Source organism: Ursus maritimus, unplaced genomic scaffold (genome assembly GCF_017311325.1).
Source record: "Ursus maritimus isolate PB19 unplaced genomic scaffold, ASM1731132v1 scaffold_17, whole genome shotgun sequence".
NCBI classification, from domain to species: domain Eukaryota; kingdom Metazoa; phylum Chordata; class Mammalia; order Carnivora; family Ursidae; genus Ursus; species Ursus maritimus.
In genome coordinates this window covers 9219539-9236821 of record NW_024424119.1, presented here as the reverse complement: position 1 = coordinate 9236821, position 17283 = coordinate 9219539, and the positions used below count along the sequence as shown (strand labels likewise).

The 17283-nt window shown below is 35.1% G+C and overlaps 1 protein-coding gene across 1 annotated transcript in view; it reads right to left on the bottom strand.

Annotated features, from left to right (window-relative positions):
- The window catches only part of CCDC171 (coiled-coil domain containing 171), a 293895-nt gene that overhangs the window by 176214 nt on the left and 100398 nt on the right, over nt 1-17283 (bottom strand). The window contains 5 exon segments of the mRNA XM_040631456.1: nt 4432-4620; nt 6166-6333; nt 8931-9131; nt 10162-10251; nt 12018-12124. Coding sequence (XP_040487390.1) covers nt 4432-4620; nt 6166-6333; nt 8931-9131; nt 10162-10251; nt 12018-12124 — 755 coding nt within the window.

Genomic DNA, 17283 nt, shown 5'->3' with positions numbered 1-17283 from the left:
TCCAAAAGGACATCAAAATCGTCAACAAGAACATGAGCAGATGCTCAACATCACTAATAATCAGGGAAATGCAAATAAAAACCACACTGAGATATCACCTCACACCTGCTGGAAGGGCTATCATCAAGAAGACAAGAGACAACAGGTGCTGGCGAGTATGTGAGAATGTAAATTAGTCCAACCACTATGGAAAACAATATGGAGGTCACTCAAAAACTTGAAAATACACCTACCATACATTCCAGAACTCCACTTCTGGGAATATACTCAAAGGAAATGAAAACAGGAATTCGATGAGATATATGTACCCCCATGTATAGTACCGCAGCACTATTTACAATAGTCACGATATGAAAACAACCAAATGCCTATCACCAGGTGAATGGATAAAAAAGATGTGGTATATACACACAATGAAATATTATTCAGCCATGAGAAAGGAGGATATCCTATCATTTGCAAAAACCTTGAGCATGGAGATGGACCTTGAGCACATTATGCTAAATGGGATAAGCCAGACAAGGAGATGTACTAAATGTATCACTTGAACATGCTAAAAAACAAAAAAACAGAAAGTAAAATGGTAGTTACCAGGGGATGGAGGATTGAAATGGGGGGGTTAAATTGATGTTGTTTAAGGGTACAAACTTTTATGAGTACTAAAACAGCCATGGAGATTAAATGCACAGTTTATTGAAGACAGACAATAATGTTGTACTATAAGTATGCGATGTGATAGATACCGTTACAATGGCAACCATATTGTAATATATAAATGTATCAAAATAATACAATGTACACCTAAAATTTACACAGTGTCACATGTTAAATTTATCCACTAAAAAAAACTGATAGGAAATGAAGGAAGTTGGAAGAGTCACACTCCCTGATTTCAAGGCTTACTAAAAACCTACAAAAATCAAATCAGTATAGTATTAATGAATAGACACATAAATAAATGGAATGTTATTGAGTTGAGAACTCAGAAATAGACTTACACAAATACAGCAAACTGATTTTGACAAAGTACAAAGGCAATTCAATAGAGACCTTTCTCTCTAATTAATCTTTGAACAAATAGTGCTGGATTAACTGAATATCCATATAAAAAAAATGGACATCTACCCATACTTCACATCTTCACAAAAATTTACTGAAAATGAATCATAGACCTATTTGTAAAACCTAAAACTACAAAAATATAAAAGAAAAAATAAGAAATCTTGGTGATCTTGCACTAAGCCAAGAGTTCTTAGATACAACACTAAAAGCATAACCCATAAAAGAAAAATAATTGATAAGATGGACTTTATAAAAATGTAAAACATTTTCTCTGCAAAAGTACTTTTAAGTAAATGGGAGAAAATACCTGCAAATCACCTGACAAATGGCTTCTGTTCAGAATATATAAACAACTCTCAAAATTCAGCTACAGGGAAACAAGAAATCCAATTAAAAAGTGGGCAAAAGATATGAACAGATAATTTACCCAAGAATATACACAGATGGCAAATAAGCATATGAAAAAAACATTTAAAGTTATTATTCATTAGGGAAAATGGAAATTAAAACCACAACCACTCCTCGCCTACTAGAATATCTAAAAAGGAAAAAAAATAATGAAACCACATACTGGCACAGATGCAGAGCAGTTAGAACTCCCTTACATTGCTAGTGGGAACTCAAAATGGTATAGCCCCTGGGGAAAACAGTTTCATAGTTTGTTTTTTTTATCCCATAACCGTTTATATAACATATAGATATGTATTTACTACGTAACCCAGAAATCACACACTACATATTTATCCAAGAGAAATGAAAATTTATGATCATACAACAACCTATTCATGATAGGTTTATTAGTCAGAATTGCTAGAAAATAAAAACAACCCAAAGACCCATCAGCAAGTATAAACAAACAGTGGTACATCCATACAATGGAATATAACTTAGCCGTAAAAATGAGTGAACTACTGATATATGCAATGACATGAATAATTTCCAAACATATTTTGCTAAGTGAAAAAAAGTCAGACCCAAAAGGCTACATACTGTATGACTTCATTTATATGACATCTGGAAAAGGCAAAACTTTAGGGTTACCCAACAAACCTATGGTTCTTATATATGGTCAGTTGTTTTTGTTTTGTTTTGTTTTGTTTTCACAAAGGGACCAAGGCTATTCAATGAGGAAAGTAAAGTCGTGAACAATGATGTGGGAACAATAAATAGAGGTGGAAAATGAACCTCAGCTTCTACCTAACATTAAATACAAAAATTAATTTGAGATGGATCATAGACCCCATCATAAAAGCTAAAACTTTAAAACTTCTAGAAGAAACCGTAGATTATCTGCACAACTTTGGAGTACAGAAACATTGCTTACCACATAAACATAAATACTCAAAAAGGATTTATAGGTTGGACTTCATCAACATCTTAAAACTTGTGATCATCAAAAGAAATATGACATGAAAAGACAAGTGAGATATTGGAACTTGCGATGCACATGTATAAGAAAGGATTTATATCCAGAATATCTAAAGAACTCTCACAAATCAATAACAAAAGCACAAACAATCCCAATATTTTAATGGGCAAATACCTGAAGAGACATTTCACAAAAGAAGACATATGAATGACCAATAAGAACATGAAAAGTGCTGAACATTATCAATCACCAAGAAAATATGAATTACAACCACAATGAAAAACCTTTTAAAACAACTAGAATGGCTAAAATTTTAAAGACTGACAATACCAAATGTTGCAGAGGATGAAGAACAATAGAAACTTTCATATATTGGTGGTGGAAATATAAAATGATACAACCATTTTGGAAAAAACTTCGATACTTTTTTTTACAAATATACACCTATCCTGTGACCTAGCAACTGAACTCTTAACCAAGAGAAATGAAAACCCTATGTCAACAAAATACTTCTACAATAATATTTGTTGCAGTTTTATTTACAACAGCCAAAAACTGGAAACAACTGAAATATCCATCAACCCACAATCTATCAAATTGTGGTGTCATTATAAAATAGAATACTACTTGACCATAAAAAAGAATGAATTACTAACATACACAACAACATGGATGAGTATCAAAAAAAATATTTTGAGTGAAATAAGCCAACCACCAAACACTACGTACTGAATGATTCCAGTGAGAGGAAACTCAAGAGCAAGTGAAAGTAATCTATGATGATAGGATCAGAACACTGGTTGCCTATTGAGTGGAAACTGGAAGAGGGAACAGAAGAATTCTCTGGGGTAATGAAATACTAAGTTTAAAGTGGGATATGGTTACAAGGGTCTTTGCATTGATCAAAACATCAAACTGTACACTTAAGATCTGTTCACTGTATGTCAATGCTACCTCTAAATAAAATATAATAAATTGGTTACGTCTTTTACTTCAGTAGTAGAAAATGCAGACCATATCACAGGGCACCATGCAACACCGAACACATGGCTACTTTTAGAGAGTATTAATTCATTTAAATTCATAGAGGAAGGCATAAATTCACATAGGGCCCTTATTTTGGGAAAGCAGAATGGTGTTATTTTAAGCGATCTGAAACTGTTTATTGACAAACAAAAATAATATGGATTCTTTTTTTTAATTAAACATGCCAATATAAGTATGAACCAATATAAGTATGGACCAAGTAAAGAGGTTAAATACTGAGTCAGGTTCCTAAGCATCTTACCTTGGGAAGACATGAACTATTATTAAAGTCAATACCAAAAAAAAGTATACACTATCATTGTGTTATTCCTGATTGGGCAGGGATGACAGTTAACAATATTAATTATGATGACAACAATTTGTATAGGAAAAAACATAGTCACGTTAACTACGATAACTTCTGTTCTCAATCAAACCCAACATGGAAGACACGATACATCCTACAGTCAATTATTTGACTATGGGGTCTACAACTGTAACTCAAGTTCTTATACAGTGTTAGGAGGTATAACAAATTTCAACCCTAAATGAATTAAAGTGATGGTTCACATAGGAACCCCTACAAACGGAATAAACTGAATAACAGGGTATCACACTTAACTGATAACATTTTACCAAATCTCTTAACCTTTATTTTCAAAATAAATAAAGGAAATACAATTTTAGCATTTAATTGATCAGTGAGGTCTAGGATGTTTTAACCAGAAACCTATCTACTTCCCAACTTAAGTACAGGACAATCCTTAACACACATGCAGGCTCACACGCACGCGTGCATACCCATTTGTGAGTATGTGTGTGTGTTTGCATGATTACATGCATGTGTGCGTAACAAGTTCTATGTGGTTCTCAAAAAGTTCTAAACTGATTTGGCATTGGTACTCAAAGAATACACTCGAAACAGCAAAAGACTGAGCAGCCTATTGTTAAGGCTTCTTACAGAAGCAGTGTACCTGTGCCCTCCTCTGCACCTCCAAGAGGAGCTCCGAGTACTGCAGCTCCAGCTCCTTCTTTTGTTTGTGCCAGCAGCTCTCCTGGGCTTTGATCTGCTCAGCCACTTTGTTAAAGGTGTCTTCCTGGGTCTGCTGCAGTTCTCTCATCGTATCAGACTTGTTTTTACAGATGTACTCCAGGTGACTTATCTAAATGGGGACACACAACAGAGAATGAGCTATGCTCTCAAAATATGCCTTCGTAGCACCTCCCCAAACACCATCCAAAATCTTCTACTATGTTTCATCCCTTACATTCACATAAAATTTTTAAGTTAAAATGAAAAAAAAAAGAAAGAAATAGAAATTGGTAGGACAAATGATATTTTAGGAAAAAATGGTGTCATTTGTACGTATGTGTGCTTAGATGACAAATCATTTTTCTCTTTCTAATAAAGTTACTCATTCTATAATGAGAAAATTAAGAAGAATATTTTTACTTCTAGAACCAAAGCTCAAGCTATTCATGTATCTCAATAGGAAATGAAGTATTTCAATGAGATTTATAAATCTATATTTTACATATAATAAAACAATGTTACAACCATTTTTTATCTCACGTTCAAAACACTGGAAAGAAAATCATCATCTAACGTGTATGGCAATTAATGATGTTTTGAAACTATGAAAAACTATTAAAACATAATACCATCTCAGAGGGTTCAAACATGTACTCATTTTAATTCTCAGTAATTTTCAAACCCATTATACACACATTCACAATCATGAACAGCATCTGCGCTTCTCACAATTTATTCCCTCATTTCCTTTATCCTACTTCTCAGTGCCTAAGGTTCTGTTTGCCAATCGAACCAAGGTAAAATGTTCTCACTGTAAAATTGGGCCAAGATGCTGTTTCATTAGTTCAACAGATTGGGGAGAAAAAAAAAAAAAAACTTAGGTAACAGTTTTTTTCTTCATGTCGCATAAAAGCAAATGCCATGGCAACTAAGATCTGGAAACCAGACCACATAATGCAGTCCTGACCAGTTCAATAGACCCGGGATGAGAATCAGTATCTTTAATGGTGGAATACATTGGTCTACTAAGCCATTTTAATTTTCCATAACCAAAAGAGGGATTGTAGTTTGTTGGTTTTTTCTTTTTTTTAAGACTGAAATGCTGGGCTGGTGAAGTCCACTGTTTTCTGCTACCATGTATACTTTGAACACACTACAGCACTGAATGGGTTCATTAATACACAGTTTGTCATAATTCAAAAAATACCATAAACATAATTTTAAATTTTTAAGTGCTTTTAAAGTAACACCTCGTTATTTCCTGGGCAAAAATTTTAAGATCATGTTTTGGAATAACTGTATCTTGTTTCTATTTTATGCTAACATAAAGAGTTGGTTTATTAATGTAAATGACTAAGTTCTTTGAATTGCTTCATCAGTAAGATTAATTTATTTTCTTTTAATTAGGTCCCTGTGGCTAATACTGGCTAGTAGTATTAGCATGTCCCGCACAGAGTGTGGAGCTTAGAGACTTCATACAGACTTCAGTCACATTTACATGCCCACAGCAATGGCATCAAACTGAGTTGTAGACAAGCCATAATTAATGGTATTGAATTATTAACATCCAAATTCTTTTTGAAATAAGATGAATGTCAGCCCCTCTTAATGATACTGTGATGTGGACAAATGTCACTGAATTTAATAGAGGTATCTGGTGCCTGAGGACAGTTACCTTCTCATTAGCCCTGGTGAGGTCTGCGATCAGGGCATCAACATTCTCCTGCAAGACTGCACAGAGCTCGGTCCAAGAGAATTTATCCAGCATGCCTTCTGGTTGTTTCATGAGCACACAGCCTGCTATCAAGTGCTGATACAAGGTATGAAGAAAGGTTAGCTTCTCCTGTGAGGGAAAAAAAAAAGAAAAGAAAAGAAATTAATTCCAATATATCAACACTGTAAGAAGTAAAAAACATACTACGTGTGGGGAAGAATCTGTTTCAAAAACTTGGAAAGGAATTAAAATACCCAAGTCTCATGAAATACCCTGTCGTTTTGGGTGACTTCTTTTACATTCAAAAGCATCAGATAAAAATTTGGAATTGCTTAAACTTGGTATTCAAAACCAAAATCTGCAGTCTAGAAGCCAGAAGACCAGGGTTCTGACCCCAGCTCTGCTCCTCCTGAGGATGTGACCCAAGTGCCTGTTTAGGCATCGCCTTTCTCGGCCCGACGTGACGTATCTGCACTAATTGTTTCTAAGCCCTTTTGACCAGATGTCAGGACAGTAATTCTATAATTTCATATTTACATTCTCCAAAACAGATGTTATTTAAGTCAGAAAACCAATATAGAGAGAAGAGTGTTACTCAACTCCGTTAAAGACAAAGTTACACCAATATCTGTGCTTTACATGTACACAATTACTCAGCTTTCTTCCTCCTCCAGAGATTCCAGTTTGCTTACCACTTATAGGAAATCTATCCCCAGCCCCTTAGGCAAAGCAGACAGTGATATGAAAGATATGGAAGAGGGGCTCATTTGTTTTCCCCCTAAGTTCATACAGTATTTGGCACATTGGGCATTTAGAGGTGTTTAAATATTACAAAGCAACAGGCAAAAAGAAATGGGCACAGCTGCCCAAGACATAGTTTCAAAACTGTCCAATCAGAAATATGTAATAAAAAGTTCTTTAAAATTATGTTGCCATTGTAGTAACTAAACCATCCACTGTTTAACAACCCAGAAACACTATGCCATAGAATTCAGTAAAAAGCTGATCCCATCTTGAACACAAAGAGCTTATTTACTGAAATGCCAAATGGCTCTCTTTATAAGGTGTTTCATCTATAACGTGCCCAAGAATGGAACTCAAGACGAGGTCAGTGTAGAGCTACAAAAGGGTATTTTATGTAGATAAAATAAGTCCCTTCAAATTTTTTTTAATAGATCAGCGAGAAAAGAAAACTTTTACAAGGAGAAAATTTGAGGCGGAAAAAAAAGAAATGCTAATCTTCTAGATAAGAAAAACTGTATATAGCATATGTAAAGGTTGTATAATAATAAATTATGGGGAAATTTTTCATACATATATTTTAATATATATATTAAAACGTGTATATCTAATTCTCTCTATATGCCACCTTACCTTTTTCCAAACATAATAAGTTAAAACCAAAAAATTTCAATATGTAGTTACAACCACGAACTTGAGTTAGGATAGCAGAAGAATCCTCATAAATATGTTATGCCTTTTTCTTTTTTAAGCAATTAAAGATGTCTTTTGCATTTTCAACTGCGTCGAGATGTTTAAAAATCTTATTAAATACAACTAACACTCAGGCACTAAAAGTCTTCGCCCGCCACATTTTGCCAAGTGATCGAGTTCATCCTAAAGGATAATTCATTGTGTCGCCATTATGTCCTTTTTGCTTGGGCTGTGATAAACCATGCATGATAATCATCCATTTGGCGTGAAAAGAGAATCTCAAGATCCAAAATCAATTCACACATGTTGAACCCAACCACAACGCTGTAGACATGCTGACTTTACAATACAGGCAGGCTTCTAGTTTCCTTTCCTTTAATCATTATCTGATGTGTAGAACAATTCCAGCCCCTTCATGTGGACACAATTTAAATCCCAGACTGTAAGAAGAGTGGAAAGAATGTTTCCTTTTTACTCTCTTGGCATTCATGTTCATATTTGTTGGAGTAATGAACTCAATATGCAGGACGACTCAGATAAACCAGTTCCACACTAGCTAAGCTAGCTCCATATCCTCATGGGTCGAAGAATATATAAGATAACAATTCCATTCACACAGGCTCATACAGAATATAAAAGGTTTGTCATAATATTTTAAGAACTCGTTAATAAATAAAAATGAATAGGCAACTCTCAAGGGTATCTAAATAATGTTTCAATATTGTGGGACTTGTTTTTTCCTAAATTTCGGTTAATATCCTACAATTATAAAGAGTAAGGAGGCTGTCTATTAAAGGAGATATTATTCCTGTTTTGCAAATAAGGAAACTAAAATGTGGGCAGATTAAGCTGCGTGGCTTGTCCATGTTCACAGTTTGTAAACAGGAGTACCACAAGCCAAGTCCAGTTCTTTTGATTACAAAAAGCATATTCTTTCCACCATGTTCAGCTACTAAACTACAGAAATAAAAAATAATTTAGTCACCGGCAAATAGGCAAACTTTGAAAGGACTGTTGCGAGCTTAAGTGCTTGGGATATGATGTTCTAAATAGAAAGATGAAGCCACACAAGTGACAGAGGGGTTAAACTCCATTACTTCTCCCCAAAATAGGATGACACGAGAGTAATGGAGTGACCGATTTTGCGGCTGGCATGAATATTTCAAGTCAGCTCCGAACAATTTTTTGAATTAAATCGAATCAGAGTAAAAACAGCCACTTGATGTATGTAAATTTAGAAAACTGAGATTAGTGAAGGCCTTTCCTGCCAGGTGTCCTGTCTCAGGTAATACCTCGGTATCCTTCTGGAAAGCCTGGGCAAGCTTCTGCAGTTCGCTCTCTGATTGGGCTGCTCGAGCCTTTTCTTTCTCCCAACAGTGCAGCACATTTTGTAGTTCCACTTTCAAAGAGCTTATGAGAGCCTCTCTGTCTGCACATTTAGTGCGTAAATGACTTAACTCTTTACTGACATCGGCCAGTTTATCCTGAAGGTCCTGCCAGAGAGGCAAAATAGAGAGACTGCATGAAGGCCGGCCAATAAAGGGGCTGAGGATGCAAACACAAAATACATAATGAAGACCTCCAGAGCTTTACCATAAAAGACTCCCAAGCGCAAGTATTTGGCTACAATGCTAAACATTACAGTAATTTATTGAATAATTTTTCTAAGTATACCATTTTAGCTCAAAAGTTAGAAAAAACTGTTAAGCTTTAACATTGAAACGTAAAATGTTCATAAGATAGCTAATTCCAAAAAGCTCTTTGAATAGGAGTTTTCCTTTCAATTCATTATTTTAAAAAAATAGCTTAGTAGCTAAAAAAAAATTTCGTAACATGTAAATAACATTTTCAAATGAAATCTTTTACATTTAATATAAGAACATTTACTTCCCAATGACATCCAAATACTAATAGAAATCTCAAGTGTGTGACATAAAATCCTGAACTCTTTCTTCTTCAACCTTATTCACAAATTCTACTGAAGTATGTCCGTGACAAACTCAACATGAACCAACACAAAAAATTTCCAACTCTGAGACTCGCCTCGGTATAATTTTGCAAACATGTAGTACATAAAAGCAGTGCAGAAAATAAAATAAACTCTTGGCTTGGACCTGAGCCAGGTGCAGTCTCAGCCCATTACTAGGCATGATGCTCTAAAAACAATTGCTCCACCCTAAAATGATGAAAACTGACTCCAAATACTGACGTGCTTACGTAAAATGTGTTCAATACGTATCTGAGGCTGGGCATTAAATCTTAAACCATTTTCTGAATCGATGGTATTATAATTAAATCTGGAAAATACATCTTTCCTTTAACCAAAATAATGTCCAACCAAGTTGTTTTTTAATGAAAAATACATTCTTATTACTTTGATCAACAATAAAAAATCAAAATTGTATCCAAAGGTACTTAATAAAAAATAGGGTGATGCATTTTCAGATATCTCTAAAGTAGTCCCTAGATAATTACATTTGTTTCATAATACAAAAGGAAAAAAGTTATTCTAAGTCATAATACCTTTATATTCTTAGTGTGAGATTCTATCTTCTGTTTGGTAGAATCAAGTTCGCTCGATGCCTTTTCCTTAGCATCATTCATGCTGTTTAGCTGATGAAAGAAAATGTAAGTTACTTTTTTTTTTTTTATGTTTTTCAAGGGTGAGTAATTCAAAAGCTGATCTTTAAATGTTTTTTAGGCAATTACTTAAACACCAATATTCCAGTAGTGATTAAGAGTCTTGAAAAATTATTTCTTTGGGTTAACTATGTCATTTCTGTCCCAAGTTCACACGGCTGAAAAGAAAAAGCATTCGAGCTTAAAATGTCAGTGATGTTACTGTGCTTTTGCTAGATGGCTGGATAAAGGATTTCATTCTTACTGTAAACAAATACAACTTTATTCTTAAAATCCTACTGGACCAAAATGCCAAAAGCAGTGGCATCTATAAGGAAAGAAAAAAGCAGAGAGCAGAAGACTCTTCTTTCTATACATCATGAGGGTATTCGGTGGTCTCTCACTCCATATGACAACTTCAGGGTCGGTCACATGCAGTCCTACTGGGAAGGCTTGTGGCAGGTCATCAGTTGGTCCTGCTCCGCTTGTGATTTATTTTCTTTGACAGTTCATTCTTCTTTCTGTCAGACTGCTCTTTTTGCTTTCTTTGCAGCCACCCCCTTGGTCTCCCCACTGCTGTCTCTGGCACTGGTTCACAACAAAGCACATTACTAAGCCAAAGCCTGCTGAGTCGACTTTTCAACTGCGCTGAGGATCATGTGACATTCATCCTCCCAAATAACAATTCGCTGTGGGGAATATGTTCCTAGTTACCCCGCAGCTTCCAGACCCAGGCCTCAGAAGAGTTTCATCAACTACTAACAATACAGGTTGCCTTGCCTCACTCGGAAAGACTTAGCAATATCTGTTCTTTATAGAAATTTAATTATTTCAGTGGTCACTTTCTTTTCGCCTTTTGAACGATTACGGAGAGTATTAAGAAGACTCATTTTCCCTTCTTTGTTGACCGTGGTAAACTAAAATAAACCTCTTCTGAAATGGGAAATATAATGATTTCGTGGCCTTGTATTATTTGAAAGAAACAAATAAACAAAGGGTAGACACTAAATTCCATGCTGTGCGGCTTGTCTTTGGTTTGAACAATCTGTTGGTTATTTTGCCAACTAATTGTATTTCATGTAATTATTTCATACTCTCTAGTTTGACAAGAGGCAACTACACAAACTTTCCCATTTTTTAAGCATAAATTCATAAAATATTTTAATACCCAAGAAAATTATCAACTCACACATTAAACAAGACAAATGAGATGAAAAATAGAAGCATGGGCTTTTTTAATCAGCAAACCAAAAACTGCCAAACATCAAACAGATATTTGTTTTTGAAAACTTCTAACAACAGTCCTTTAGAGAATGAGAACTAACCTCTCTCTCTTGTTTTGTTAAGACTTCCATAATTTGTAGAAACCTTAATCTAAAATCTTGACAAAAACCTAAATTTCCACTACCTATTCCTCATTTCCTATAAACTCGTTAACATTTAAGTAGAATACATATTAACTTAGATGACTTGTGTCGTCTTTTATTAAATTAAAATAGATAAATTTTGAAGGCCAAGAAGTGACAGAGTGTTTGTAACTTTGAAAATAATAGTCTGACTTTGGAGTTACAGAAACGTAAGTGAGACACGACTTTAGGCCACACTTAAAGAAAGAACAGTGACAGACAATTTATTATTTTTTCTATCTGTGAAGCTGTCAATTCAACATTCCCAATCTTTCTGACCTTTGTAACAAGCCCGGAACCGCAGTGCTGCAGGCCGAAGGCTATAAGTGTGGAGCCAAACAGTGCAAGTGTTACCTCATTAGATGCATCTTCCAGCTTGTTCTGGTAATCTGTCAAGGTACGCCTCAAAGTCTCAAGGACACCAGAGAAGCTGGGAGGTTTATCTTTGTCCTTGTGGATGCCTAGAGAAAAATGTAAGATGAAAATATATCCTAAAGTCACAAAGAGACAAAAGCTAAGCAAACAGTAACAGAGATATTACAATTAGATAGAGCTGAAAAGATATTATGAAACATTGAGTAGAGTCTTATTCTCCAAAGTATACTGCTGTATAGCCAAGTATTAATAGCCTTTCTAAACAAGTGATCAAATTAAGCTCATAATGTATCAAGTTCAAATTTATGGCTACTTCCTACCTTACCAAGGCCCACGCTATAGTTAGTATTGGGCTCTTTTTTTTTTCCCTATCTCCTAAATAACTAAACTATTTGTACACACCTGTTATCCAACAATTAAATGAACAGTCTATATACTAATGTTGTTTTGGGAAGTTACATACACTTAACTTTGGTCCTTGTGTTTCTGATCAGTCAGGCCTATTTTGCTTAAATAATAATTTCTGAACCCAAGAGCACATAATTTTCTGTTATGCTTGGAAATACTCTTCAATCCTTAAAATTCTCAAGTTACAATTTGAAATAAATAATAAAAATGCTATTATCTACACAGGCCCACATCATGTTTCAATTAAAACCCTTAAAACTGATACTTATTATAAAAATATGAGTATTTCCATATTATGCCCTCAAACTATTTTAATTTAGTTGGGCCATAAGTTGGTTGAGCTAATCAAGGTCACATGGTCAAATGTAGTTCAAAAGATTAATCCAAAATCATCAAAAGTTGAGTTTTAAAAACCACTTTAAATTGATTGTTCACTGTACTTCTCTTTTACTGTTAAAAAACAAGTAGCAAATGTTAAGATATTCTATTAAAAATATTTCTCTTTCCTATTATAATTTCTCCCCAGCATATTTCCATTTCAATAGACAAGAAACATATTTTTAGCAAGGATGATTTCAAAAAGAAGCATTCATAATATATGTTTTATAATCCATTGATTCATTCATTCAAATACTTTACTGAATTCCTACTACGTACTAATCCAAGGCATTAGGTACATGGAGGTGAATAATATTGGTGTAGTCTCTGTTCTCAGAGAATTTACAGTCTAAAAGGAGAAGGAAAGAGGGGTGTCTAGGTGGCTCAGTCAGTTGGCTGTCCAATTCTTGATTTCGGCTCAGGTCATGATCTCTAGGTCCTGGGATCGAGCCTCAGCGCAGAGTCTGCTTGTCCCTCTCCCTCTGCTCCTTCCCCCACCCCTGCACGTGCTCTCGTTCTATCTCTAAAATAAATAAATAAAAACTAAAAAAAAAGATGAGGAAAGATAGTAAACAAACAATTATGAGCTCATTTATCCATTCTTCATGTATTCAACTGCTAGAACTTTGGGAGGATGGGGGGAAAGGCAATAATAAAGGAAAGAAGGAAGGAAGGAAGGAAGGAAGGAAAGAGGGAAGGAAGGAAGGGAGGAAGGAAGGAAAAATTTTGGTTAATGATAGACTAACTTTATCTCAGAGTATTAGTAATATTTAGTGTTTTAATCTTGGACAAACTGTTACTAATAAATTTATTATATTCATCCAGGTATACTTTAAACACTATCTTAAGTATGGGTTCACCTTAGATTTTCTTAAACAGAAGAAGAATATTTAACTTAAAAACCAGAAGTAATATGGAAGAAACACATATCCCAGCTAGGCAAAAAATAAAACAGACACTGCTCTGAGCCATGATAATGGAGGAGACAGTACTCTCTGTAATTACTATGAGTTAGAAAGACAACTCATTAAAAATTTTATTAAAGGTCTTACCAAATATATTTTTTTTTAAATTGCTCTTGCACAAGATAAAAAAATGTAATGTATAATTCTTTTCTTTTGCTACTACACAAGTAGGCCATGAATAAATCATCCAAGGACACTCGGGAAATCTGCTGGCTTTTACAATAAGGGAGAAAACTTCCTCTTAGAAATTCAGAAGAATAAAACCATTTTAACATGAGTGTTAAAGGGTAAGGGGACAAAATGCCCTGTCCTTACTGAGCCATGCATATTCTTATATTCTATATAAAATAAAGTTTCTTTGCTTGAAAATGTTTATACAATAAAGTTCAGCCAAAGTACAAAATATGCTTTAAGTCCCACCCACATCCCTTATAAAAAGAAATTGTTTCTGGTCTCTTAACATGGCAAAAGGCTTAAAAAGAAAAAAAAAAAGGGTCACTAGGACTCAGGACCTTACTGATTTAACTTAATAATATTCTAACCCCTGAATATTACAAGAAACAACCTATTAAAGATATCTTATCAAGGAAAGCTCTAAAGATTCCCAGATGAAGAGCAACAAAAATAATTTGAAAAGTGGTCACATATGGCTTTTCAAAGGTCAAAGTCCAAATGAAGAACAGACTATGTTAGAACACTTTATACTTCAAAACACCACCTCACAACCTTCCAACTTTCTCTACACATGTAAGTCTTGGTACTTGGAGGCCAGCCTATACTTTCCCATCACCATTACCTGTTTCACTCTCTCTAGCTCACTTTTAATATTAAGTACATTTTAACTTTGGATATGCCTTGGAAAATCTTTTTTTGTTTTTGATAATTATCACATTTTATTTTACATTTCTACTAGACATCATAACACTTACATTAAATATAAAAATATATGTGTGTGTATCCATATCACAACCAGTGAATGTTTTATTATTTATAGCGATAGTCTTCTTTTCTGGTATGTATCACCTGATTTTATTTTTCAGACAATTTAAACATTATTATCTTTTGTGATTTGAACCGAATTACCTGAATCTGATTCTGATTAACAACTCCACTCAGGTTGTGGTATAATTATTTGGCTAAAAAGGCCAACCTCAACTGGCAGTGCTTCTGACCGGAGAAGGTTTTGGGGGGAAGAATGAATTTTCTAACCTGTTTGGGACTAATCAATCTCTTGTCTTTCTTTCATGATCTCATGGTACATTAGAAACTGCTAGCCTAATATAGAGCACCCAATTTCTATGTTTCTTAGGTATACATTTACCTAAAACTATTACATAAAGGCAAATCTTTTTTTTAATGAGTATCCCACAGCAGAGAAGGTATAGAAGAAATGGTTCCAAGCCCTCGATTTAAATGTTTTCTTTTAAACAAGCTCAGAAATGAAATATTTTTACATGACCCAAATAAGCCACTGTTTCTCAAGCTGGTGTTACTACCTCAGTAACCTATAGTTCCAAAGTAGAAACAGTAAGTTGCCATGAATAAGGTAAGTCTATCTCTTCAACTTTCTCAAACATTCTCTTATCTACTTCAGTCTCCTGCAAGACTCCAAAAGGGGAGAATTATTAAGAAATAATGGAGACAACAGAAGAAGAAAGACTGAGATTTTTTTAGGAATACATACGTGTATGTATGTGTGTATATATGTATGTGAACATACATATAGAACATGAGTAGTCATATTCAACCTCAGAATAGGGAAAAAAAAAAACCCGTTGTTTAATGTGGATTTTTAGTCACATAGCAAGATACAGAAAATAACATTCAAATGGGTGTTATCTTCACCTAAGAAAATCTAAACATTTAATACATTGATGACCAAGAAAATTCCTTTTTCACTTCAAAAGCATTAAATATAAACATTTTGTTGGCAGCTCTGCTTTTCAAACTGAGACTACATTCTGTACATTAATTTGTTTTACTCACTGAGATCATACACAAACACTTTCCTTACCTTGTAAACACAGGTACCCATTCTGGAGTTTTTAAGGAAAATGGCTTCTAACTTTTCTAACATATGGAGAGTATTTCTTATGTAAGTCTTGCTCACCCACGCCCTATGTCTCCAGGGAACATCCAAAAAAAACCACTTTCTTTACCAACGTTTGAGAAATGTATTGGTGGGGGGAGCCCCAGCATCCTTGATGGGCTAGCTCTATGTGGCTCGATAAGCTCTGTGTACCAGAGATAACAGCTATCAAGCTGGGCTCCCTGAATTCAGTGAGGACAATGGGATCTGGGTTGCAAAGGCCAAGCGGTAGCACTTAACTTCCGGGAACAAAATGTACATGGTTGTCATAATGAAATCAAACAAAATGGTTTTACCCGCAGAGATCGCTGGTGTTGGCTAACTGATCATGGTGTTCATAGGACTAAAATAGGTAGGCACTCTACTTAAACGTTTTCCGACATGTATAAGTAGAAAAGCTCTAGGTCTAATTACCAGAGGTAGAACTTAAATCAACACAGAAAAGAGTCTGGCTCTCAATCAATTATCAGACTTGAGCTAGTTCACAGACCCAGTGTCTCTTAAATAAAGAGAAGGGGTTCCCTCTGGAAACCCTAACATACTGCCAGATCATAGTGTAAATCTTCCTCCTCATCTTCCTCAAAGAAACATGCAACCATTTACCAAGGTGACTATGCACTGGAGAAAAGGGGTTAATCACTGGGATAACTGGACACTGGAGCTGAACTGACACGAATGCCTAGAGGACTAACATGCTATTGTGGTTCACTAGTTAGGGTTGGAGCTGACAGAGGTCAGGAGATTCACTGAGTTTTGGCTAAGTTTCTATCACCAGTGGGCCCAGTAGGTACCAGTAGGTACCTGAACCCACCTTATTTCCCTGGTTTGGAATGCAGAGCTAAGAAAAGACAAATGCAGAGACTGGTACCATATCCATATCGGTTACCTGACCCATGAAGTGGAAGATTTACAGAGGAAAACCAAATAGAAAAAAGCAAGTGGAAGTCACTAGAACTTTTACCTACCAAAAGAGTAAGTCAAAAGTGATGCCACCTTTCTGGAGAGATTGCAGAGATCAGTGCCACTGGGAAGGGACTTAAAAGATACAGGGGTAGTGATTCCAACCACATCAGCATTCAACTCATCTATCTGGCTTGTGCAGGATACAGATGAATCTTAGGGAATGGCAGTGAATTACTACAAGCATAGTTACATGTGATTCCCACTGCAGCTGCAGTTGAAGATGTGGTTTCATTGTGGGAGCAGGTCAATAACATTTCCCGGCGATTGGAATGAAGCTATTTCTTCCATCCTTTTAGTAAAAACTACCAAAACAGTTTCCTTCAGCTGTCAGGGCCAGCAATATACCTTCACAGCTTTACCTCAGAGCTATATCAACTCCGGCAGAATCTAGTCTATAGAAATCTTGATCACTGTTCCATCCCAAAAGACATCACATGTTCTA